Genomic DNA, 25,741 nt, shown 5'->3' with positions numbered 1-25,741 from the left:
GGAACATTGTACACACAGTTAAAATCATCGGAAAATTGGTCATTTGGCCAAATATTTTTAAAACATGGTTTTAATGGACGAGTAAAAATTAGTATGGGTGAAATGGACACCAAAAAAATAGCAAGGATGAAACTGGATTCATCCTGGCTTAAACTTAAAAAATAGCGAGGATGAAACTGGATGCATCCTGATGTGAATTAAACATAAGAAAAAGTATTTGAAAATGGGTTGGATGAAACTGTTTTCATCCTGACAATCTTACGTTCTCGTCCATTTAAACAGTATCAAACTTTATTGGGTTAATTGACCGATTTCGTGTAAAATCATGCACTGTCCGATCATTGATCCTTGAAAGCACGCCAAAATTGACTTTGACCAGAATTACCCTAAATACCTTCGAAACTGCTGCGGTGGAATAATTTTGCCTTCGCACTCAGGACGTGTATAATATAATTCTGTTTCTATTTTTTGAGCTGCCTGTGGACCCGTCGCAACCATAAAAAATACTTAATAATTTAGAGAGCACCTGGTTAGTGGTTACTGGTTCCTAGTATACAATTACAAACCATAATTTATGAGGAATCTCTGAACTTTTAATATCACTATCTACAGATATTATAGCCTGTACAAATCTAACTTTTGTGATTATTTTAACTACTCCCGTTGAGTAGTGACTCAAAACCCCACCACCACATGGTTGCTTTCCTTCCTTTCCTGAGAGAAGTTAAGCTTCTGAGTTCTGAATCACATTAAGCTTTTTAAGGTTTCTCTTTCAGTCCTTTTTAAGGTTTCTCTTCAGTCTGGAAGTACGCCTTTTCTCCTTAAATCATCTTCAAATTTCAATACTAGCTACAAGACTGCTACCACTGTTTGTAAGTTTTTTTGTTTTGACAAGCTTTGACCTGAGATTGCTTATACTTAGTTTAGTATTTTTTGTGTTGTATGCAAATACAGTATGTGTGAAATTTATTTCTTAGTATTTTGTTTGAATCTATGAGAATAAGTTTGTTCAAGGATTTGATGTGCGTTCTGATTGAGTTTTAAGGAAGTCAAGTTCATGGATCAAAATCATAATACTTTTAGTAGTAATAGTAATAGTGGTGGTAGTAGTAGTGATACATCATCATCTTCAAATGTAAGCCAAGAGGAGGAGTTTGATTTTTCCGATGTGGTTCTCAACTACATAAACCAGATACTCATGGAAGAGAACAATGAAGAGAACAATCTCATCTTCCAAAAAGACTACTTAGCTCTTCAATCTGCAGAAAAACCCTTTTATGATATCCTCGGCGAGAAGTACCCCACTGATTGCAGCCCTGAAGTTCAAATTGATGAGAACTTCACCCATAACAATAGTAGTCAGAGTGCAGTTGAAACTAGTTGGATTGATGAACTTGGTGTGTATGCAACTTTGTTAAATGCCGAAAGTGTTCCTAGTGATTATACTTTTCAGGCGGAGGCTCAGACTCCTCAATTGTCTTACAACCCTTCAAACAGTTTAAATTCTATTGTAGAAGGACAAGTGGAGTCAGGGGTGGGTAAGATTGATGTGCGTTCAGAGGCTGAACCCGTTTGGCATTCCAGAAAGGGTGTCCAGGAAGCAAATAAATTTCTTCCGGGTGATAATAACCTAAAGCGTAATGGATTTGTTTACGGAGAAAAAGAGAAAGAAGCAAGTGAAGCCGCTGATGATGTCGTTCCGTTGGACAAGGATGTGCAACAGATTTCAGCATACATGTCGAGAGGAAAGAAAAATGTGCACAGGGAAGGTATCGATTTAGAAGGGAAGAGTAATAAGCAATTGGCAGCAGTGCAGACAGCAATGTTTGATATGGTATTGATTTGTGATGGAGAAAAGGGGGAGAAGGCGGATTCAGTTCTCCGCGAATCCTTGAACATTGAAACAAGAAAGAACTTGCACCAAAATGGTGGAAGAAGGTCCCATGGTAAGAAGCAGACGGGCAAAAAGGACCTGGTGGTGGATTTGCAGACCCTACTCATTCATTCTGCACAAGCTGTTGCTGCTGGTGATAGTAGGACTGCTAGCGAACTATTGAAGCAGCTTAGGCAACATTCTTCCCCTTACGGAGATTGTTCACAAAGGGTGGCTCATTACTTTGCTGATGGTCTCGAGGCACGTTTGGCTGGATCCGGGAGCCAGATTTGCTCAACTCTCCCGCGCAAGACAGCATCAGCTGCTGATTTTCTGAAAGCTTATCAGCTCTTTATGGTCGCACTCCCGTTCCTGAAGATATCAAATTTCTTTGCTAACCAAACAATCGGTTATCTGGCTGAAAATGCTACTACTCTCCACATTATAGATTTCGGCATCCTTTATGGTTTCCAATGGCCTTGCCTTATCCAACGCCTTTCGAAAAGAAAGGGTGGTCCTCCTAAACTCAGGATTACGGGGATAGGATTACCCGAACCTGGTTTCCGTCCAGCTGAAAGAGTTGAAGAAACTGGTCGTCGCTTAAGAGATTATGCTGAAGGACTCAATGTCCCATTCGAGTACCATGGCATTGCTCAGAAATGGGAAACCATTCAACTGGAGGATCTCAAGATCAATAAAGATGAACTTCTTGTTGCCAACTGTATGTATCAAGGTAAGAACTTGCTTGATGAGAGTGTGATATTGGATAGTCCAAGGGACGCTGTTCTGAATCTGATAAGGAAGATGAATCCTAATGTTTTCGTCCACGGGATTCTGAATGGTACCTATAATTCTCCATTCTTTGTTCCACGGTTCCGGGATGCTCTCTTTCACTTTTATTCTATGTTTGATGTGCTTGACACAATTGTCCCCCGTGATAATCCTGAGAGGATATTCATTGAAAGAAATTTTTTGGCGAAGGAGGTTTTGAACATTATAGCATGCGAGGGATCTGAGAGGGTTGAGAGGCCAGAGACTTGTAAGAAATGGCAGTTAAGGAATACAAAGGCTGGGTTTATGCAACTCCCACTGAACACGCATATCATCAAGAAGGCGAAAAAACAAGCAACATCAGACTACCATAAGGATTTTGTTGTAGATGAAGATGGCCGGTGGTTGCTGCTAGGATGGAAGGGAAGAATCCTCTTTGCCGTTTCTTCTTGGAAGCCAATTTAAGACTTTTTAGTTTTGTAACTCTGTAACTACTGGTTTTAACTCCGAAACATGTGAGTTGAGCCATTTTACTTGTAAAGCCAAAACAGCTTAAAGAACAACGAGAGCAAATGAACGTGCATAAGGTTTACCTGTTATCATAGCTTGCTCATACGCCATCACATGCTAGAAATTTGTCTTGAAAAGAAATAAAGAAGACCCAATTATTCTTGGAAGCTCTCAAGGAGACATTAGGGCCTTTGGGGGACTTCTTTCGACCAGAAAATAGTGGCCTAGTAGGGGGATTTCTATATTTTGCAAGTTGATGTTAGTATTAGAATGTAATGCTTCCTACATGCCTTAGTATTGTTCGCGTTTGTACCGTTCGGAATCAAAAGCTGAAGAGCTGCTAACATCTGCCACCAACTGGTCCCTATATAATTCATCATCCCATCGTAGGTTTGAAGGAAGAGTTTTGCATCGTATTATTATACTTAGTGAGTTTGTAGACGCGACATATAAATCAAATAGTTGCAGTTTACTGGCCGGGGTTGGAGTTTAGTTATAGTCTATGCACAATTCATCTATTTTCACCCACACATTTTTCTTGGTATTTCTTTTAGGTTTTGTATCTGATAAATATATCAATTTCATTATATCAACGTGCTTTGAAGTTGCAACTGGTTGCGTACGTTTGAATTTTCCCGTAATTTATGTTGCATTTTCTATTTTTCTTTATTTGGTTACTCATAATGATAACGTTACATTTTTGATGATAGAAAGAATTTAATTAAAATTTTCTAATTATGCTCACGTTGTTAATTACAATTATAATTCATGTATTGGTCCACAAAAAACAGGTAGAACAACTAGCATTTCTTTAGGTTTAAGATCACAAAAATCTTTGTTTTAAAATAGATAATTTTCATAAATATTCATGCGTTTAAAGGAAATTTAATGAAAAATATTACCAGTGTATACCAACAAAATTTAATTTGAATTATAAGTAGGATAATCTTGGTGACTAGTATGAGAGTCAGGCTTTGCACATTTATGACTCCAATCCGAAACTAGATGCATTTTACACCACTCGGACCGATATCACGATACTAGACCCTATTTTCGGGGGAGCATTACAAGATTCTAATGATAATGATTTCATTAATTATTTTGTGAGTTGTCGAATTAAAGAAATATCCAAGAGACACGATTGTTTCAAGCCTTAGCACGCGGCTCTACCAATATTCATTCATTCTCTACAAATTCTATATAAACCCATTGTGTTTCTGACAAAATAAACATCTCTTGTTTCCAATTGTTGTGTTTTTCATCTCCTTCTCTTTAAGTTTTTTCATTCGTTTCCTTGATCAGTATATATTCATGGCAAGGATGAAGAAGGTTGCTTATATTCCTAATAGTGCTGCAAGGAGAGCAACTTTCAGAAAACGAAGAATGGACTTGTTGAAGAAAGTCAGTGAAATAAGTAATTTATGCGATGTTGATGCTTGCGCAATTGTGTATGAACCAGACAATCCCCAACCAAAAGTTTGGCCAGCAAGACCTGAAGCACATCGTGTGCTCATGAGATTCAAGAGCCTGCCAGAGGGAGATCAGTTAGAGAATGATCAAGAGAGTTCCGCAGAAAACCAGATGGGGATGACAACGGAAAATTCCATAAATCAGCAACTAGAAAATCATTATGTGGAACTCTGTCGGATGTTTAATCGTGCCTTGGATGGTGAGAGTTCTATACCTGAACCTGATATTCATCCTGTTGATTTGATTGATTTTGCCTGGTTGCTTGATGAAAAGCACAAAGAAGTTCAGCAAAAATTGTTAAATCTCCAGAAAGCTAATGCAACCAGCGCCAGTGAGGCTAATACTATTGCTATCCCTAACCCTAGTTATTCTGTTGATACTAACGTTAATGTTGGTGTGCTTGATGAAAATCATGTGTCTGGTATAAATGGTGGTACCGTGGCTGACGGTGCTATGTATGGGGGAGTCGTGAACCATCATGATCAAGGTGGTCGTGTTATGATTGATGGTATTGGTGATCAAGAAATAAGGATGGCAGCAGCAGCCATGGAAGCCTTACAAATCCAACCATTGTTCATGGATGCAAATAACCTACCTTCTGTTTCACAATCTGATGACCAAATGGTGGATTATCTTGAAGGATATCTGAACAATAACCAGATGATGCAGGGATGAGGAGTTCCATCACCAATGGTAGCACCTTCTTATAATGATGGTACCCTTGGAGATGTTCCCATCAACAATACCGATACAACCATGAATAATATGAGTTTAGATGATTAGTTCCATCCCTGGGCAGTTTTATACTGCGAGTGTTAATTTGTTTTCCTTCCGTTTATTTGTGTGGTCTTGTTCACGAAAGAGCATCTTTTCGTTGCGTGTGTCGTTAGGGTTTTCTTTTCATGTTTGTGTGGTGTGACTTTTCAAATGATAAATTTAGGTCTCATGTAATACCCTCTCTCGATCTATCAACAAATTGTATGAACGAGATATGTAGTTACAGAAAATCCCAAAACTAACACCTCTTAATGAAATCTTAATAACAACTCAAGTAATCATCTTAAAATTCATACATTCATTCATAGAATCTTCAATATGGTTACAAGATTTGAGATGAACTCTAACTTGGAGAACAAACAATCTTTCTCTCTCCTAAATTCCAAGTCTAAGCTCTCAAAAAGATCTCTCTCTTTACATGGTCGCTCGGTCCCCTTATATAGGGATTTTACATAGTGGATGACAGCTAATAAAGCCCTTTCTGGCGTGCGTCATTAACGCATGTTTACTTTGACTCTTCTCGCACGTACTCTATAACTTCGCACGATCATCACACTTTACTCGTGATTCTTCTGACGTCATCTGATGCATCATCTTAAATATACCGTACGCGATAGCCTTCGCCCATTCATCGAACCATTACTTCGCACACATAATAGACGCGCGGTATTTAGTATCTACATTCTGCCTCTTCTCATGTCGTTTCTTTATAAAGGGAGCGATATGAGAAACTCCAATTTACAATGTCGCACTCATTCACCTCTTCATATTCTTATCAGCCGACAAGTTTCCATTATTTGAGTGTAACCGTCTACACGTACGGATTTTCTCCCTTTTTACCGGCACGTTCGAATTTAACCGGTCACTTTTTTGCTCTATTTATTAACCAAATTTAAGGAGAGATAATCTTTTCTTCTCTATTTCATCATCCCTTTTTGTCTTTGTGAATTCTATGTAAATCTTTATCTTCTTCAGACATTCTTTCAAGGTTTTATCTTTAAATTTTGTTGTTGTTCCTATGGATCCTGATCAAAGGTTTGTATCTTTTGCTGGAACTGATCTGACGTTTCCTGATCTGATCTTTCTTTATGTTACCGATTTGTCGTCATATTATTCTTCATACTTGTTCTGTTTCAGCAAAAATTCTTCTTCTAGGAGTACCAAATTCACAATTCCTAACCCTAATCCTTCTTCAAGTTTGAAAGACAAAGAATCTCTCAAGAGGAAATCATCGCATAACAAAGGAGTAAGAAATATTTTCTTTTGTATAAACAATATTGTTGCCTCTATTTCTTATCTGCTTTGTTATTCGCAGGAGTCCGAATGCGAGATTGATGGTGGTAAGAAACCTAAGGCGAGAAGAATTCGCAAATCTCCTCCACTCAACAAGAGCCTCATAATTCCTGACTTCGATTTCCAGGAAGTTGATGCTACTTCTCGCGTCAATACTAACGCTCCTGCACCAGACTTGATTGCTTCTATTTCTTTGGATCCAACTACTTCTCCAAATGAGTTTATCGCTCCTAAGGAGAATGCTCCTACTGATGAAGTAGCGAAGAACATTCCCTTTTCTCCGTCCGTAACCGCACCAACCGTGGTCCACATTGTTTCTACCTTCGTCAATGTTCTTTTGTTCGCAAATATCCCCGCACCTGTGGAAAATGTCATTACTTCTGCTTCTATGGATATTCCCGCATCGATGGAGAATGTTACTGCTCCCACCTCTGCGAAGATTACTTCTCCTGAGAATGTTACTGCTCCTGCCTCTGCATTAACGAAATCTTCTTCCCTTTCTTCTATATTTACTCCCCTTTATTTAGAGTCCCTTTCTATTAATAAGGAGATTTTAGAAGGGATGAGTTCCACTTCTCAAGTTTTATCTGAGCTTATAGACTCTGCTCTCTCATCCTCTGATGAACCTTTTAAGCTTCGCATCTGTAGCGCTCTGAAGAAATTGGTGTGCGATTCTCTACCAAACAAACCAACCAGGAGCGAAATCTTCTCTGAAATCGATCCAAGCGTGCATATCGTTCTGGATGTCCTGGTAAACACTTTTTCGCACATTTTTTTATTCTCATTGTACTACTTTATACTTGCTCTTATTTTTTATTCCCCTTTTTAGGAAGCTCGTCTTCGCATGATTTTAGCTGAAGGCTATTTCGAATCTCGTAATTCCACAATGGAACTCTCTCATCAGAATACCATCCTAAGAAATGAAATTAACAAATTGAAAGGAGAGATCCATACCGCAATTCTTGAATCTGATGATCTTCGTAGGAGAAATCAAGACCTAAGTGGTTCCCTTCTTTTTACCTTTATACCTTTCTCTTAGTGTAATCTGCTTTTCCTATCTATGTTTTTTGAATTTCTTCGCATGCACGTTAAGATTTAAATCAGAAACGCGTTATGGAGTTGTATGAGTTTCAATTTGCTGCTGAAGATGCTCGCTCTGACAATGAGAAGTTACAGAATCAGATAATTCAACTAAACAATGAACACTCGTATTCGCTTGACCAGATTGAAAATATAACAAATGAGAATGTATGTTTGTCTCAACAATGCGAAACATTGGATTCCCAACTTTCTCATTTATCTTATTTGTTGGGTATTACTGACTTGAGGCATCAAACCTTATCAGATGAAAATCAGGGTCTTTCCCAAGATAAACGTTCTTTTCTGAAGAAGAAAGCGGTGTATTCGCGTCAATATCTTATTCTTCAAAAAGTTTGTGCAGACAAAGAAGAATCTCTTTGCTTATTACAGAAACAATATGATGAATCTTCAGAGAAATTAACCACTCAGAATGAAAAGATTATTCAGAGTAAGATAAATTTGACGGTGAAGATGAATCAACTTCGAGAAGAGTATACTCAATTGAAAGAATCTCATGATGCTCTTATGAAAGAGAAGACTTCCCTTTCTTTAGATGAAAAAAGAATTGGATCTCGTCTTAAAGGTCTGGTTGGTGATGATTTTGATAAGGCTATGGAGAGTGTGGAGAATATTGGTCTTGGTTTATCTCAATATCTCATTTCTCAAAGGGAAGGTAGTCACATGGAGCTGACTGCCTTAATTTACTCTTCTTCTTTTTTTAGCTATTACTTAAATTTTGTCGTTGCGAGAACTTCTCCTCTTTTATAACTCTGAATTTCTTCATGCAGATTCAGAAAAATCGCACCAGTCTACCATCTCCCAGCTAAGATCTGATCTAGCCAAGGTTCGCAAAGAGCGTGCGAAACAAACAAAAATATCCAAAGATCTTTTAGTTGTACTCAGTTCTTCTTGTGACCGAGCTGAAAGGAGGTTTTCGTTTCTTCAAGATTTCATGGAGGTTGATAAAAGAAATGCTGAGAAGGGTATCGCTCGCCAAGATCACACTAAAACTTGGACTCTTGTCAATAAGATTCTCCTGAGCAAATCACTTCCTCCGGTTATTGTTCCTCCTCTTGAGATAAGCGATGATGAAAGACTCCCTGAGCCTGATAGTGACTATGATCATGTAAGTGATGAGGAAGAAGATATTAACATTCCACATCAAGAGAATCAACTTGGGCAAGACAAATCTGGTGAAGATCTATTCAAATATCCTGAGAGTGAAGTCAACATCGAAGCTTCTGCAGGTGTTCAAGATTCGCCTTCTAATAATGCTTTGCCTTTTTATTTTCTTAGTTTCTTGTTTATTCGCAAAAGCATTTTGGGGTACTTCAAACATTCGCTTACTTTACATACTCGTTTCTTGATAAGGAAGATAATATGCCTTTTCTTTCAATCTCCATACTTGCCTCTTATTATTTTCTTGGAAATAAAGTTGAAGTAATTTTAGATATCTCTTATGCAACCTGCAAAATAATGTCAACGTGAATTTGTGTTGTCTCATGAGGTCTTATCATGCCTTTCTAAGTAAAGGTCTTATTTTGCCTAGTATATTATATTTTTTGTTATGCAACGAAATCGCAGGACGTCTTTACGCTTTCGTGCAATGATCCATTGATCTCGCCTTATCATCTTCTTGTATTATTGCCTCTTCAAGTTTTATTGTTTCCCAAATATGATAAGTCTTAATGCTCCCGTGAGTAAAAAGTCTCATCATATTTGCGTCTTTTGACACAATTCAGCTCCCTAATGGAGGGTGCCGTCCTTATATTCCCCCTGACTTCCCCTTCAAGGAGGCGTACCCCTAACGGGTTAGGGTGGGCTCCTCCCATCCAGTAATACAACAATCAGTTGTTTTCGCGGCCTCTTATCCCTCCACCGATATAGCTTATGGTTACAAGACCGCACCCTAAGTGGGGTTTCTTCGGACCGAGTGCGTCATAGTCAAGACTTGTCAAGAGCGTCCAGGTACGCTTCAGAGGCCCCAGGCACTCTTGACTCAACCGTGTACCTCGGCGCCTTGATCGAGTTTCTGCACTCCTTAGGATAGACCTTGTCACCTTAATCTTTCGATATAGGCGCCTCTCCTGGATGGACTTTTATTTCACCCCGAATCTCCATGACTCAAGCTCCAGGGTCGGTGTAGCTTTCACTTGAGCCATGCTAACTAACTTCCGAATTGTGACGCGCGTTAGGTTTTATTATTTCCTTTTGATGTATGCGAACTAGGGTGCACGCCACAATCAGATAGTTAGGCTCCTTAATTGGAGTCTTTATTTCTGATGCTTTCTATGAAGGTCTTATTATAAGGTCTTAGTTTTGCCTTTTTCTTGTATAATATCATTATAAAGAAATCTTCAAATTCATTCATTTGAATAGTACATCTTTATTGAATATTTAGAAATTCGCATCTTCATTTTCGCTCTCTTCACTTTCACATACATGTTTCTGACTCTTATATGTATACGACCATCATCGCATGATCTATGGATAATATTTCTTCAGATATAATCTATTCCATGGACGTTCCAATTTTTGACCTGTGTTCTTTCCCTCAGGATCCATCAATTCATAAGCTCCATTTACAATTATTCTCTTAATTATGTAGGGTCCATCCCATCTTTTCTCCATCTTTCCATCACTTCCTCTCTGATAAGGCGGTATTTCTCGCAGCACTAATTCTCCTGGCTGAAAGTCTCTTATTTTTACGCGCTTGTTATATTCTCGAGCTATCCTCTGATGATAATTTTCCATATGTCGCAAAGAAACTTCTCTTCTCTCTTCTAGATCATCCAGTTTTGTTAGGATTAAATCCGCACTTAAATTCTTTTCCCATGCTTCTCGCTTAGTTGTAGGAATTATAACCTCAGTTGGCAATACAGCTTCAACTCCATATGTCAGGCAAAAAGGTGATATTCCTGTAGCCTCCCTTCTAGTTGTTCTGTATTCTCATACTGCATTATGTACTTGTTCGCACCATCCTTTATTATATCCTTCCAGTTTCTTTTTCAGTATATCTGCAATTGTCTTATTGGTTGCTTCAACTTGACCATTGCTTTGTGGATACAATGGAGTGGACTTCCCGCTTTGGATTTTGAACGCATTAAGTAACATTTCTATATTATCTCCTTCAAATTGTTTTCCATTATCATAAACCAGTTGTCCTGGGATTCCAAATCTGCAAATGATATTCTCAAATATGAATGTGAAAATATCTTTATCTCGAATGTGCTGCACCGCTTTTACTTCTTCCCATTTTATAAAGTAGCTTATCGCTACTATTAAATATATTTTCTTTCCTGTTCCTGGTATGAATGGGCCCACAATGTATATCCCCCATTTTCCAAATGGTCATTCACTTGTTGATGAGTTGAGCATCGCCCCGGGTGCGTGTATTTTCTTTCCATGATGCTGACACTCTTCGCACCGTCTTGACACCTCTTTCGCGTCTTCATGCATGTATGGCCAATAATAACCTTGTATTTTCGCTCTATACGCTAATGACCTTCCTCCACTATGATTTCCCGCATTTCCATAATGTAACGCTTTCAAGATTTACATTCCTTCTTTTCTTGTTAAACATCTAAGCGATGGTCCAAGGAATGATCTTCGGTAAAGTACACCATCTCTCAACTCATAATTTGTTTCTCTTCTCTTTAACTTGTGTGCCTCCAACCTGTTTCTCAGGACTTATCCTTTTTCTAAATACGAATGGAGCTGGGTTCTCTAATATGCGGCTTTGTTCGCCTACTCTTCTTATTCATTGTATACTAGCATTACATCTACATCTTTGCATTCTTCATTATTAATAAAGGGTAAAAAAGAGTGTTTGTATCTTTATGTCCCTCGCAGTCGGATATACCATCATAGATGGAATAAAAGAAAGTGTGTATGCTAACCGATTATCTTTCCTCGAAATGTGCCTCCAATTTATTTTTGGAATTTTTGTTGATAACTCTCATACAAGCTTCTTGTATTTTTGCAAGGATGGCTCATTTGTGCTATATACCCCTTCTATTTGGCGAATAACCAACTGTGAGTCACTAGTTATTCGCGCATCTTCTATTTTCCTTTCAATGGCCAGACATAATGCATGCACAACTGCTTCATACTCAGTTTGGTGGATGCGAATTCCAATCTGAATGAATATGCCATTCTTGTTCCTGCTTGTGTGATGAAAACTATTCCAATTCCATTACCATCTCCATTTGATGATCCATCCACCAATATCTCTCATCTAGTGTTATCTACCAACAAGTCTTTAGGGTTCCCACGTTCTTCATCTATATCCATCATTTCCTCCACACTTTCATCGTCTTCTAAAGGGAATTTTGCCAAGAAATCTGCGATTACTTGCGACTTCGGGGAAGATAATCCCTATTTGTGCATTCCACCTCTCGATCCTTCCTGATCTTTTTGAATTTTTCATTACTGACTCAATTGGTATTTTTGTTAACACTTTGATTTTGTGAGCTTGAAAATATATACGAAGAGTTTGTGTTGCATATACCAGTGCGATTATTAGCTTTTCTATCTTTGAATAATTCTTCTCTGCAGCATTGTAAGTTTTGCTTATGTAATATATCGGTTTTTCCACTCTTTCATCCAGACGTAACAGTACATCACTTAATGCGTGCGGTGATGATGCTAAATATATCAGTAACTTCTCTCTTTTTTCCACCTTTTGCATGATGGACAAATTCATTAGATGGTTCTTTATATTTTGCAGTGCTTTATCGCATTCATCTGTCCACTTGAACTTAGTTCCATTTTTCAGAATATTAAAGAAATTTTTGCACATGTCTGATGATCACGAAATAAATCGCCCCCAGTGAAGCTAGCAATCCATTTAGTTTTTGGACATCTTTTACAGTCGCGGGTGATGGCATTTCTCGAATCGCTTGTACCTTCTCTGGATCAACCTCTATTCCCTTCTTTGATACAATATAGCCTAAAAACTTTCCCGATGCTACCCCGAAAATGCATTTTTTAGAATTTACCTTAATATTGAATTTTCGCATCTGCTCAAAGATTTCCCTTAAGTTGTGTACATGATCTTCATCTTTCTTACTTTTCACCAACATATCATCAACATAGACTTCTAATGTGGTATGTATCCACTGTGCGAACACCTTCTCCACCATTCTTTGATATGTCGCACCTGCGTTTTTCAAACTGAAAGGCATTTTTGTATAATAATATAATCCTCTAGGCGCGAAAAAAGCAGTATGCTCTTGGTATTCTTCAGCTAACGGAATTTGATTGTAACCTTTGTATCCATCCATCAATGATACTCGGTCATTCCCTTTTGCCGACTCAACCATTTGTGGTATGTCATGCAATGGATATCTGTCCTTCGGGCATGCTTTTTTTAAATCACTGAAGTCAATGCAAATCCTTATTCCCTTATTCTTCTTTGGCACCACCACCATGTCTGCTATCCATTCTGGATATTTCGCTGGTCTTATGATTCCTGCTTCAAGCATCTTCTGTAATTCTTCTTCTATCTGAGGATGGTACGTTGTTGCTATCTTCCTTATCCTTTGCTTGAATGGTCTTGCATTCTTGTTAATATCCAACTTATGACATGCAACGAAAGGATCTATTCCTGGCATTTCTTCCATGCTCCATGCGAAGATGTCTTTATATTCTCGTAAGAGGTTTATTGTTTTTCTTCCTCTTCTTTTTCCATCTTAGTTCCAATTTTTAATATCTTTGGTTCCTCTGTTGTTCCAACATTTATTTCTTTTATCGTCTCTACTGCGATAAAATTCGTTTTTGGTTCTCCTAGTGGTGTTGGCTCTTTTATTACATGCATTGGTTCGCCTTCTTTTTCTGGCACTTCGCTTGGTATCCCTCTTCCTTCTTGTGCTCTTATCATGTATATTCTGGACTCTTCTTCTTTCCTTAATTCTCTTGCTCTTGCCAGCGATATTTTCGCTTCTTTGGGCGACCTTCATAATTTTTTACATCTATCTGATTGAAGATCTTCGCACTCTCAATATCTCCTTTGATTTCTCCTATTTCACTTGGTATTGGGAATCGAATGCATTGGTGAAGAGTTGATGCTACGGATTTTATTGCATGTATCCATGGTCGTCCCAAGATCATATTATACGGTGATTCCACATCAACCACGCACAATGTCACTTGTGTTTCTATTTCTCCCAACATTATTCGCACTGTTATTTCTCCTTTTAGCTTTGTTGTTGCTTTAATAAAACCATGAATATTGTAACTAGAGTGATCCATATCCGTATCCTTATATTCAATTCCTTTGAACGTGCGATAAAATAAGATGTCCACCGAACTCCCTGTATCTACTAAGGTTCTATCCATCTCCCATCCATCTTGTTCTTTCGCTCTAGCATGTTTTTCTTTGTGTTCTACAGCCACTGTAACCACCAAAGGATCTATCCGCCTTAAATTCTCTTTTGGTATTTCTTCCGCCGTGAATGTTGTACTCTGTTTTTCCTAATCTTTCAGTGGAGAAAGTGTTTCTACCGTCATAATTTTCTTTCCCTCGAAATCACGCTTGTGTATTTTTCCTGTAATTCTTGCATGGAAGTCATCGATAGTAGTTATGGTTATTAAGTTGCATTGTAATTTCCTATTGCCCTCTTTTGCCTCGATGAATCTTATCATTTTTGTTTTCTTGTTTCAATTAAAAGAAGAACTTCTCTGTAAAGAACTAAAAATTTGAACAATGAAGATGAAATTTCTGAGGTTATCCTACTGAACTTTTAGGTTTGAACTTCTAAACTTTCACCACCACAGTATATCACTCCAAGTTGTTTTCTTGCGCCAAAATGTAGTTGCAGGAAATCCCACAACTAACACCCCTTAATGAAATCTTAATAACAACTCAAGTAATCATCTTAAAATTCATATATTCATTCATAGAATCTTCAATATGGTTACAAGATTTGAGATGAACTCTAACTTGGAGAACAAATAATCTTTCTCTCTCCTAAATTCTAAGTCTAAGCTCTCAAAAAGATCTCTCTCTTTACATGGTCGCTCGGTCCCCTTATATAGGGATTTTACATAGTGGATGACAGCTAATTTTGTCCATTTTCGGATCTGGCGTGCGTCATTAACGCACGCTTACTTTGACTCTTCTCGCACGTACTCTATAACTTCGCACGATCATCACACTTTACTCGTGATTCTTCTGACGTCATCTGATGAGTTATCTTAATTATACCGTACGCGATAGTCTTCGCCCGTTTATCGAACCACTGCTTCGCACACATAATAGACGTGTGGTATTTAGTATCTAAAAGATCTTATATTTATGCGCTTCATTTTCATTTAAATAATTTTTTCTTGCATATATCTACATAGATTTTATATCCGTCATTCTTTGTTGTTCTTTACTTAATTTCGTTGGAAAAATTGTAGAAATATTTATGAATCGTAGTTTTGCATAGTCACAGCCATTAAAATGGTGGCATGGAGAGTGTGAGATGAACATCGATCTTAATTTGGTGGCATTGTAAAGAGATACAAAAAGCCTAAACGTGAAAAGGAACTTGCAAGGCTTAATTGGAATGAGAAACCTAGCAATGCAAACTTAATTAGTTCGTGAGGAAAGAATCCCATCTAAGAAGAGATATTTGGTCTCTTAGTTGCTTATTGGTTTTCTTTGGCTGCCTTGTGTTGGCTTGCTTGCTTTGGCTTCTAACTTCTGAAGTCATTCTAATGCACGTGTGCGCTCTCTTCTTGTACTTCTTTTTTCATTTTTTAAATAAGATTTTAACCTTTATAGTAAAAACAAAACCATTAAAGAACCCTTGGAAGAAAGGAGAGATGTTGAGAACTAAAAATATACCAATTCACTAACATACAATGTACTTGCATCTGGTTACATACGTTTGAAAATTTCCGTATTTTATGTTGCATTCTCTATTTTTCTTTACTTGGTTACTCATAAAAACGTTATAATAATATTGATGATATAGAGAATTTAATTAAAATTTTCTATTTATGTTCATGTTGTTAATTACAATTTTAATTCATGAATTTGCCCACAAAAAACAGGTAGAACAGTATTACTAGCATTTTGTTAGCTTTAAGATCACAAAATCTTTGGTTAAAATAGATAATTTTCATAAATATTCATGCATTTTCATTTTAAAGGGAATTTAATGAAAAATATCATCAATGTATGTTGTGGTTTCTACGCATACCAACAAACTTTCGTTTGAATTATAACCTTGTTGACCTCAAGTATGGGAGTCAGGACCCTTGCAAACTGGGCTAACCCCCGTTTGTTTGAGTGTGAACCCTCATTAGTTATACATTCTTACATGCGGTGGTTGTCGTCATGTATATAATTGGGCAGAGGTAATCTTGTTGATACTTTGGTTATTTTTCTTTCAAGTATAGGTGTATATAGCATGAAATCCTAGCCACAGTGTTGCATGAAATTTGCACGTTTATGACTCCAATCCGAATTTGCACATTTATGACTCCAATCCGAAAATAGGCTCATTTAAGTCACAGTGTTCATACTAGTACTGATAATACAATACCCTATTTTTGGGAGAATAATAGTAGATTATTACAAGATTTTCATTGACTATTTTGTGAGTTGTCGAATTAAAGAAAATATCCTTGACACAATATTCATTCATTCGCACTATCTATCCTTTCTAAGAATTCTATATATACCCACCAATACCATTGTGTTTCTGACAAAAAAAAAAAAACATCTGTTGTTACCTACTCTAATTGTGTGTTATTATCTCCTTCTGTTTTTGAGTTTTTCCTTGGTTTCCTTGATCAATATATATTCATGGCAAGGAAGAAGGTGACGCTTGCTTATATTGCTAGTGCAAATGCAAGGAAAGCAACATTCAATAAACGAAGAAAGGGCTTGCTGAAGATAGTCAGAGAATTGAGCACTTTATGTGGGGTTAGTGCTTGTGCAATTGTGAATGGACCATATGATCCTCAACCAGAAGTATGGCCTGATGAACAATCGGAAGCACACCGTGTGCTGATGTGGTTCAAGAGCGTGCCCGAGATAGAATTAAGAAATGACAGGAAACAATTCAATCCAGAAAGTTTCGCTAAATACCAGATTGGGAAGATTAGCGAACAGTGTAAGAGATATCAGCAAGAAAATCATTATCTGGAAATTAATCGGATGTATAACAGTGAGTTAAGTTTGGCCTTGGATGGTAAGTGTTCCATTTCCATACATGATTTTCATTCCAGTGCTTTAACTGATTTTTCTTGGTTGCTAGAAAGAAAGGACAAAGAAGCTCAGCGTAAATTGCCAGATCTCCAGAAAGCTTCAATACCAGTAGTACAAACAATATCCGATGCTAGTGATGATGCTAATATTACTGCTATTCCTCATCTATTAAAGTCTGCGGGCATCCAACTCAAAACCAATTGGCAATAAGTGATATCAAAGTCTGCGGGCATCCAACTCAAAACCAATTGGCAATGAGTGGAAAGACCCTAATAAATTATAAACTGCGGGATCTTAAATAACCCAACCATGTGGGACTAATAATCTCAACATCATCCAAGTTATCCTACTAATGCTAATGTTAATGTTGGAGCACTTGAGAACGGACATGGACCATCTGGTATAAATGGTGGTACCGTGACTGACGGTGCTATGTATGGTGGAGTCGTGAACCATCATGATCAAGGTGGTGGTGCTATTATTGATGGTGTTGGTGATCAAGAAATAAGGATAGCAGAAGCAGCCACAGAATCAAGCCTTGCAAATCCAACCATGGTTCATGGTGGATTCTCTTGAAGGAGATCCGAACAATAACCAGATGAGGCATGAGGGATGAGGATCACCAATGGTAGCATCTTCTTATAATAATGGTATCAAGATCGATACAAAAATCCTTGCATCCGTGTCTTTGTTTACAAAAAACTTCGGATCTATCATCGAATCTATGTTTTCATGTATAAAAACCCTTGGATCTGCCTTCTTTCGTGAAGAGTTTTTATACCCATGGGTGGATTTATGTTTACGATTTTTGGATTTGCGTTCTCTTGAAAAAGTTTTTGGATCTGTGTTCGGATCCATCTTTTCCCTTGAAAATCTTTGGATTTACAACCATGCCTTTTCTGTATTGACTTCACTAATAAAACCCGTGTGGATATTTTTCTTCGACAACGTCTTGTTTTTGCAGAGAATCGAAGATGGACAAAACAAAGTATGCAGGAAAAACCAAGGCATCGTCGAAAGAAACACCGAGGACTACACCAGTTATGACACGCAGCAAACAAGAAGGTGAAAATCTTAAAACAGCCAACAAGAAGCAGGATGGAGCGGAAAACACGACGTCACTGGATGCCAGCGCAATAGCAGCAGCATCTTTGAAAAGCCGCAGCAGCCAAAGCAGGTGCCTCCAAAGTAGCAGTGATAACTCGAGCAAACGAACAACGAGAAGGGACTGAGTCAACAATGCAACAACCCCTTTATGGGATGCCGCTCACCAACGAGCATAATTAACCGCTACTAACCAATCAACCTCTTCTGATGGAAAACCAACCAGCACAACAACCTATAGAGCTTCAAGTCCCTCCCGTCGATCCACTGATCCCCTTAATACATACTGTTAAGATCATACTGTAGCCATCGGTGGACAAGCACAAGAGGTAACTCCGAATCATGGGTCGAATCGTACCATCCAACTGATAGCGGAGTTTGAAGAATTGAAAAGAAATCAAAAGATATACGCAGATGTTGTAGCATTACTTGCACAAGAAAACCGAGAACTCAAGGATAGGATCTCCCACAGTGCCGAAGTAGAGAACCAGCACGAAGAAGCCAATTCCAAGGCACCGCTGTCGAATCAAGACCGAAGGATGATAGTGGTCAACGTTCACAACCCCGAACCATTGAACCGAAGAATGACCAGAGGAAACAGGCCATCCGACCCAGATTATGTTCCTGAAGATTCAGACTATTTCGATAGTGAGAGCCGAAGATCAGGACGATCCACAATCAAAGAAGATCATTATCTCGCAATGGCCGGAGAATCTTCGTGCTGAGATGATGGATGAAATCAAGCAACTGAAGACAAGGCAAGGAGGAGGAAGATTAGAGGAAGTCATGAGAGAAGCCACTACCACACCGCTGACGGAACATCTGGCCAGAGCTCTCATCCCCCAAAAGTGCCCCATCCCAACATTCGAGTGCTACGACTAATCTAGCGACCCCACAGCCCACTTTCGGTACTACAACCGAACTTTGTCCCTATGGGATCGTCCTCTGCAGATATTTCCCTTCAAGCCTGAAAGGATCGGCGATGTCATGGTTCGACAACTTACCCCCTAACTCCATCGACTCCTACAGCCAGCTCACTGAGAAATTCTTGAGAACGTACATGTGCAACTAGACCGTCAATATAGGGATGGAAAAACTCTTCTCGCTAGCAATCGCCTATAAGGAAACGATCAGGGAGTATATTGATAAGTGGCACAAGATCTGTCAAGCAATAGGAAATGTAGATCTGGTGGTTAGCATCAGGTGCTACAAGTGGGGGTTGGACAGGATGAGCCCATTGTTCGTTGAGATTCACGGAAGTATCCCCACATCTGAAGGAGATCTACGAGTAATCATCGAAAAGAACGCCAGGTTGGTGGAGATATAGCGTGACAACCCCAGGGCACAAGTGCAAAAGTCTCATCGAGCCAATTCGGTAGAGCAAGCCAGCGGACCAATTCGACCGAACATTTCAACGAAGATAAAAGAGGACGAAGAGATGATCATCGACGTAGTGATAAGAAGTTCGAAGATCAAGTCTACACGAAGCTTAACACCATCTACGCTCGCATCCTGAGAGAAATCAAATATCGAACTAACCTCGAGTGGCCATGGTCCAAGGGAAAGCAACCACCAAGAACATAGAAATTCATGGATTACTGCGAGTACCATTGCTTCAATGGACACCAGACAGAGAAGTGTAAGAATCTCAAGATAATGATCCAGAAATCGATTGATGCGGGTGACCTCAAGCAATATATTCAGAAGGCGGAAACCGATGATAGGGCCAAACGAAGCAAGCAAGTCCAACTGCCTGAGGGAAATCGAACGCTCAATATTATTTCATGTTCGGAACCCAACGGTCCCTGACTAACTGCCTAGATAGGAAAAAGATTGAGAAAACAATTTGAGGACTACTGCGAGCTGTACAAGATCGATGGAGTCGAAGTTGATGAACGTGAACAATGGATGAACGCACCAATGACATTTGATGTTGAAGATGTCGATGGAAAAACAGAGTGAGTCACCTGTTCAGCACGCTTTCCTTAAGACATTAACGCCCGGCTACACTCAAGAGTGATTCTATATCCCTCACAGGACAGATATCTCTAGGATAAAACACCCTACTACACCTACTACTAGCATATGTAGTAGATGCTCAACTTGAGCTTGGCAACTCCAAAAAATCCTTAAGGAAAATTGTGAACGCTAATGAAAACAATATAAAATATTTTTCCCTTGGGGGTCTCTATAAATTATAGAGAAACCCCTTTCCCATTAATTTTATAAAAGTAAAGAGTTTGTTTATATAATGGAATAATACAACTTAAGAAGAGCAACTCCCCGATGTGGGACTAAAAATTTATATAGTCTCTTAAAACAGTTAAAGAGTGGAAACTCCACAATGTGGGACTAATAAGTTTTTTCATTCACAAAAGAAACTATTAATTATAAGTCTTATTAAAAACTTTTAAAAAATCAAATTAATTAATCGTTTTCCAACACTCCTTTCCACAGATCCAACTGAAATACCAAAAACAAAACTCTTGAGAATTCTTATGTTCTCATGATATTCAAGATGAATTGAAAGTAATCAAAGATGAACACAAGACAAGGAAGAAGAATTGTATTGCATGAAAACAATGTGTCCCAAAACAGACAGCATTCAGACATATTTATTACAAAACATTTAAGTTGTCTGAAAACAGAACAACTAACTTAGATAACAAGACTGACTCAACTAATCTAAGTCAAGTCAAACTTATTTGACTTGACTATCCTATTATCCCCGTCAAACTGATAGGAGCTAACTCTATACAGTTTGAACAATGAATAAGAATTCAAAAACATCTAACAGCAGCAAAGCAGTCAAATAGAAACATGTCTTGTATGATATGGAGCACAGTCCAAAGAAGGAGTAGAGTAGTAGATATAGCAGCAATAAAGTCTTCATCAGTAGCAGAAGTAGGCAGTAGTTGATGAAGCAGTTGTACCTAATTGTTGTTGCAACAGAGAACTGAAAACTGGTGCACAAAGTCCCTTAGTAAAAAGATCAGCTAACTGGTTTTCTGAAGCAATGTGTTGGACTGATAAGAAACCACTAGTGATCAATTCGCTGACAACATGGTAATGTATCTTTATATGTTTGGCCCTGGAATGAGATACAGGGTTAGCTGATAAATAAATAGTACCTGTATTGTCACAATACAAAGTAATTGGTTGAGATAATGGAATATGTAATTCAGAAAGAACTGATGAAAGCCATTCCAACTCTGCAGTAGTAACTGACAGACATTTATACTCTGCCTCAGCTATAAACCTAGAAACAGTTGGTTGCTTTTTGCTAGACCAAGAAACCAAACAAGAACCCAGAAAAATAGCATAACCACAAGTAGATCTTGTTGTTTCAGAGCAGTTACCCCAATCTGAATCTGTGTATGCTGTCAATGAACTAACATCACCTTTTCTCATTGTTATACCAACACCAGTAGAACCCTTCAGATATCTCAATATTCTTTTAACTAGTAGCATGTGAACATCTGTAGGAGCATGCATGTACTGACTCACATAATTAACCCCAAAACATATTTGAGGTCTTGTCAAACACAAATATTGAAGCATACCAACTATAGTTCTATATTCAGATGCATTAGATAATAAAACACCATCAGAAATAGAAACTCTAGGACCCTTAGAAACTGGTGTGCTACAAGGATTACATTCTAGCATTTTTTCTTTTTCCAACAATTCCAAAGTATACTTTTTTGTGTAAGTAAAATACTGTTAGAGTGTCTAGTAGCTTTTATGCCCAAGAAAAAATGTAAATCCCCTAATTCCTTCATTTCAAAAGAAGCACTAAGATGTTTAATCAAATGAGCAAGTAATGCTTCAAAAGAACCAGTAAGTATAATATCATCAACATAAAGAAGTAGAATCATCATTTCTGAACCAGCACTATAAACAAACATAGAGTAGTCAGAGACAGTTCTCACAAATCCATAATAGAGCAAGGAAGCACTAAACTTTTCAAACCAAGCCCTTGGATCTTGTTTTAATCCATAAAGACTCTTTTTCAATTTGAAAACTTTGTGTGGAAATTCAACACTCTCAAATCCAGGTGGTTGTTTCATATAAACATCCCCAACTAAATCTCCATGCAAAAAAGCATTGGGAACATCCAATTGCTTTATGATCCAACCTCTAGTAACAGTTATAGTCAAAACCACTCTAACTGTAGTTTCTTTGACAACAGGACTAAAAGTTTCTCCATAATCTATTCCATCTTGTTGATTGTATCCTAGAGCAACCAATCTTGACTTGAGTCTATCCACAGTTCAGGACTAAATGTTCGTATGCGGTTCAGGGTCAACTAAATCCATGTATCATTCCTAAGTAATGCAGTATTTTCATCTCCCATAGACATTTTCCAGTCAGGATTTTGCATAGCAGTTTTAGAAGATTTTGGCTTAGTAGGAATTGACAACAAATAAGAAAAAGCAGATGAAATAGGATGTTTAACATAGTGATGTAAAAGATGATCATGAAAAACTTTTGGTTTTGTAACACCAGTTTTTGATCTAGTGACTATAGTAGAAGAAGGAACTGAAGATTGTTCAGTAACAGAAGGAACTTCAGTGATAGTAGATAATTCGGGACAAGAAGAAGCTGAAAAATAAAATTCCTTTTCTGAGAAAATAACATGTCTTGAAATATAAGTTTTCTTTAAAATTGGACTTTAGCATTTATAGCCTTTATGTAAAGAATTATAACCTACGAAAACATATTTGACAGATTTGGGTGATAACTTGTCAGGTCTTGAATGACCCAAAAAGGGTAACAAATGCAGCCAAAAATTCTTAGTAAAGAATAATCAGGATGCTCATTGTACAGTACTTGAAAAGGATACCTATTATTAAGAACCGGAGTTGGAGTTCTGTTTATAAGAAAAGTAACTGTTAAAAAAACATCATATCAATATTCTTTTGGACAAGAAGCATTAAAAAGAAGGGTGTTACCCATTTCTGTAATATGTCTATGTTTTCTTTCAGCCATACCATTTTGCTCTGGTGTTGTAGGACAAGAAATTCTCAATTTAATACCACAAGACTCCAAAAACAGCTTAAAAGTAACCTTTAACCAACTCACTAGCACCATCAGTTTGAAAGTAAAGAATTTTGGCATTAAATAATTTTTCAGTAAGAGTTTTGAAATGCTGAAAACATTGTAAGGCTTCTGATTTAGCTTGCATTGGATAAATCGAATGAAATCTACTAAAATCAATAACAAACAAAACATAATGTCTATGTCCAGATAAAGAAGACACAAGAGCAGGATCCCATTCATCACAATGAATTAAAGCAAGTGGAGAAGTTGTATGTGAAGTAGAAGCATGAAATGGAAGTCTTTTACTTTTAGCTAGTTGACAAGAATGGCAAAGAGTATCTTTTTGAGCAGAAATTAACACAATCAGTTTATCAGTATGCAGTTGACGAACTATTTTTGATGAAGGATGGCCTAACCTACTATGACATAAATCAGAAGATGCAACTAGAGATGAAAAGGCATACTGCATTTTAAGTGTAGATATTGGATATAAATTGTTGACCATCTGTCCCTTAGCTAACAACACATGATTATACAAGCCTCTTATCTCATAGCCAAAAGGATCAAATGTGATATAACAAATATTATCCTTAGTAAACTTAGCTACTGACAGTAAGTTATGTTGCATATCAGGCACATGTAAAACTTTATCTAACACAAAACTAGTTGTTGGTGTCTGAATGTTTGAACTGCCAGTAAGTGAGATGGATAGAATCTTACCATTTCCAATAACCACATGCGCATTTCCTTTGAAGTTGGAAGTATTAGTAAGAATGGATCTATCACCAGTCATATGTGCTGAAGAAGCTCCACTATCAGTAATCCACACAGTACTTGAAGAAGGATCATCATTAACTGCAGAGCTATTAACATTCAAACTTGTAAAGGCTTGATGAGTACCAGAAGAAGATGTTAATGGTTGCTGATAATTTTGCTGAACATCTGAAGCTGCATAATGAGCTTGTGACTAAAGAAACACCTAGATGTCATATGACCATTCTTCTTACATATATGACAGAATACCTTTGAGAAATCCATGTAAGGTCTTATATCACCATTTCCATTTGAAGTAGTTCCATTTTGATATGAAGTATTTGAAGAACCTGAGCTAGACCCATGTTGATATTGGTTGTTCTTATAAGGTCCACCAGTTCTATTTTTGTTATTTCCACCATTTCTTCTATTGTTATTATTATAAGTAGATTGTCCATTTCTGGCATAAAATGCTGAATTTTGATCATCATAAACATTGGAGTTATTCTGATGTCTCTCAGCAAGAAATTGCTCATGAGAAAGTAAACTAGCCTTGACTTCTCCAAAGGAATAAGGTTTCTCTCTGTTTTGTGATGAAATAAAAAAGACATCATATTCACTTCCTAACCCATTCAACACAAACATCATAAGATCTTCATCACTAACTTTCTCACCAATAGCTGCAAAATAATCTGTTATAGACTTGATCTTTTGTAGATATTGAACAATAGACATGTTCCCCTTCTTAAGACTATTCAATTGAGATCTTAACATGCTTTTTCTAGCAATAAATTGTGTTTTAAAACTTTGTTCAAGAAAATCCCTAATTTCTTTAGCAGTAGACAATCCAAGAACATCACCACTAACTGTTGGAGTAAAGGTTGCTTTTAAACAAGTTGACACAAATCTATCCAATCTTCTCCAAGAAACCCACTCAGGATTAACTGTTTCAACACCATCTACTATAACTTTTTGTGGTGGTTCAATGATATCACCATTAACATATCCATAAAGATCACAGGAGAACAAAACTCCCACAAATTGATCTCGCCAAAGCAGAAAATTGGTCGAGTCAAGCTTCATTGAAACAAAGTTTGAAATATTTGTAAAAGGTAGAGTACAAGAATTACCAGCAGAAGCCATTGTATTAGAATTTTGACTTGATTGAAGAATTTCCAGATCTGAAGACAAGAAATTGTTTGTATTGTTGTTGTTGATGTTACTGCTTCTGTTGTTGTTGACGTTTGTGTATTTAGATCTTCGAGTTGTTACCATATAAATTTTGTAAGAACCCTAAAAAAAATGATTTGTGGAAAAAATTGTTGTACTGATGTTACCCTGAATTGATCGAATAACCCAAAAATTGTTGAGAAAAATTATTAAGGTTTGAAAGAGGATCGAAAAACTAGTCTGATACCACGAGAATTCTTATGTTCTCATGATAATCAAGATGAACTGAAAGTAATCAAAGATGAACACAAGACAAGAAAGAAGAATTTTATTGCAGAGAAAACAATGTGTCCCAAAACAGACAGTATTCAGACATATTTATTACAGAACATTTAAGTTGTCTGAAAACGGAACAACTGACTCAGATAACAAGACTGACTCAACTGATCTAAGTCAAGTCAAACTTATTTGACTTGACTTCACCATCCTATTAACTCTTTCGCTGTTTTGAATATTGGTACTTATTGTGGTGACATTATCAGAGAAGCCTGTCAACGACCTCAACATGGTTCCCAGTACGCCAAGAATGACTTTGACCAGAATTACTTACGACATGAAGACATTTTCTTCGTAGTCAACTCCAACTCCACCAAGAAAATATCATCATGGAGGAATGAAATGCCAAAAATGAT

General features: G+C 37.5%; 3 protein-coding genes across 3 annotated transcripts; all 3 read left to right on the top strand.

The window, feature by feature from the left end:
- The first annotated feature begins 702 nt into the window (after positions 1-702).
- Positions 703-3,299, top strand: LOC113296782 (scarecrow-like protein 9). The gene has a single exon (XM_026545122.1). It carries the CDS (start codon positions 1,058-1,060, stop codon positions 3,107-3,109), a length of 2,052 nt encoding a protein of 683 aa, XP_026400907.1. The 5' UTR covers positions 703-1,057; the 3' UTR covers positions 3,110-3,299.
- A 1,166-nt stretch (positions 3,300-4,465) lies between these two features.
- On the top strand, positions 4,466-5,299 carry LOC113294420 (agamous-like MADS-box protein AGL80). The gene has a single exon (XM_026542817.1). The coding sequence runs from the start codon at positions 4,466-4,468 to the stop codon at positions 5,297-5,299; it is 834 nt and encodes a 277-aa protein (XP_026398602.1).
- Positions 5,300-16,574: 11,275 nt separating this feature from the next.
- LOC113294419 (agamous-like MADS-box protein AGL86) lies at positions 16,575-17,555 on the top strand. Its single transcript, XM_026542816.1, has 3 exons — positions 16,575-16,962; positions 17,029-17,152; positions 17,321-17,555. The coding sequence occupies exons 1-3, from the start codon at positions 16,575-16,577 to the stop codon at positions 17,553-17,555; spliced, it is 747 nt and encodes a 248-aa protein (XP_026398601.1).
- The last annotated feature ends 8,186 nt before the right edge of the window (positions 17,556-25,741 follow it).

This window comes from Papaver somniferum, chromosome 7, assembly GCF_003573695.1.
Source record: "Papaver somniferum cultivar HN1 chromosome 7, ASM357369v1, whole genome shotgun sequence".
Taxonomy (NCBI): Eukaryota; Viridiplantae; Streptophyta; class Magnoliopsida; order Ranunculales; family Papaveraceae; genus Papaver; species Papaver somniferum.
This window is presented reverse-complemented; position numbering and strand designations above follow the sequence as displayed.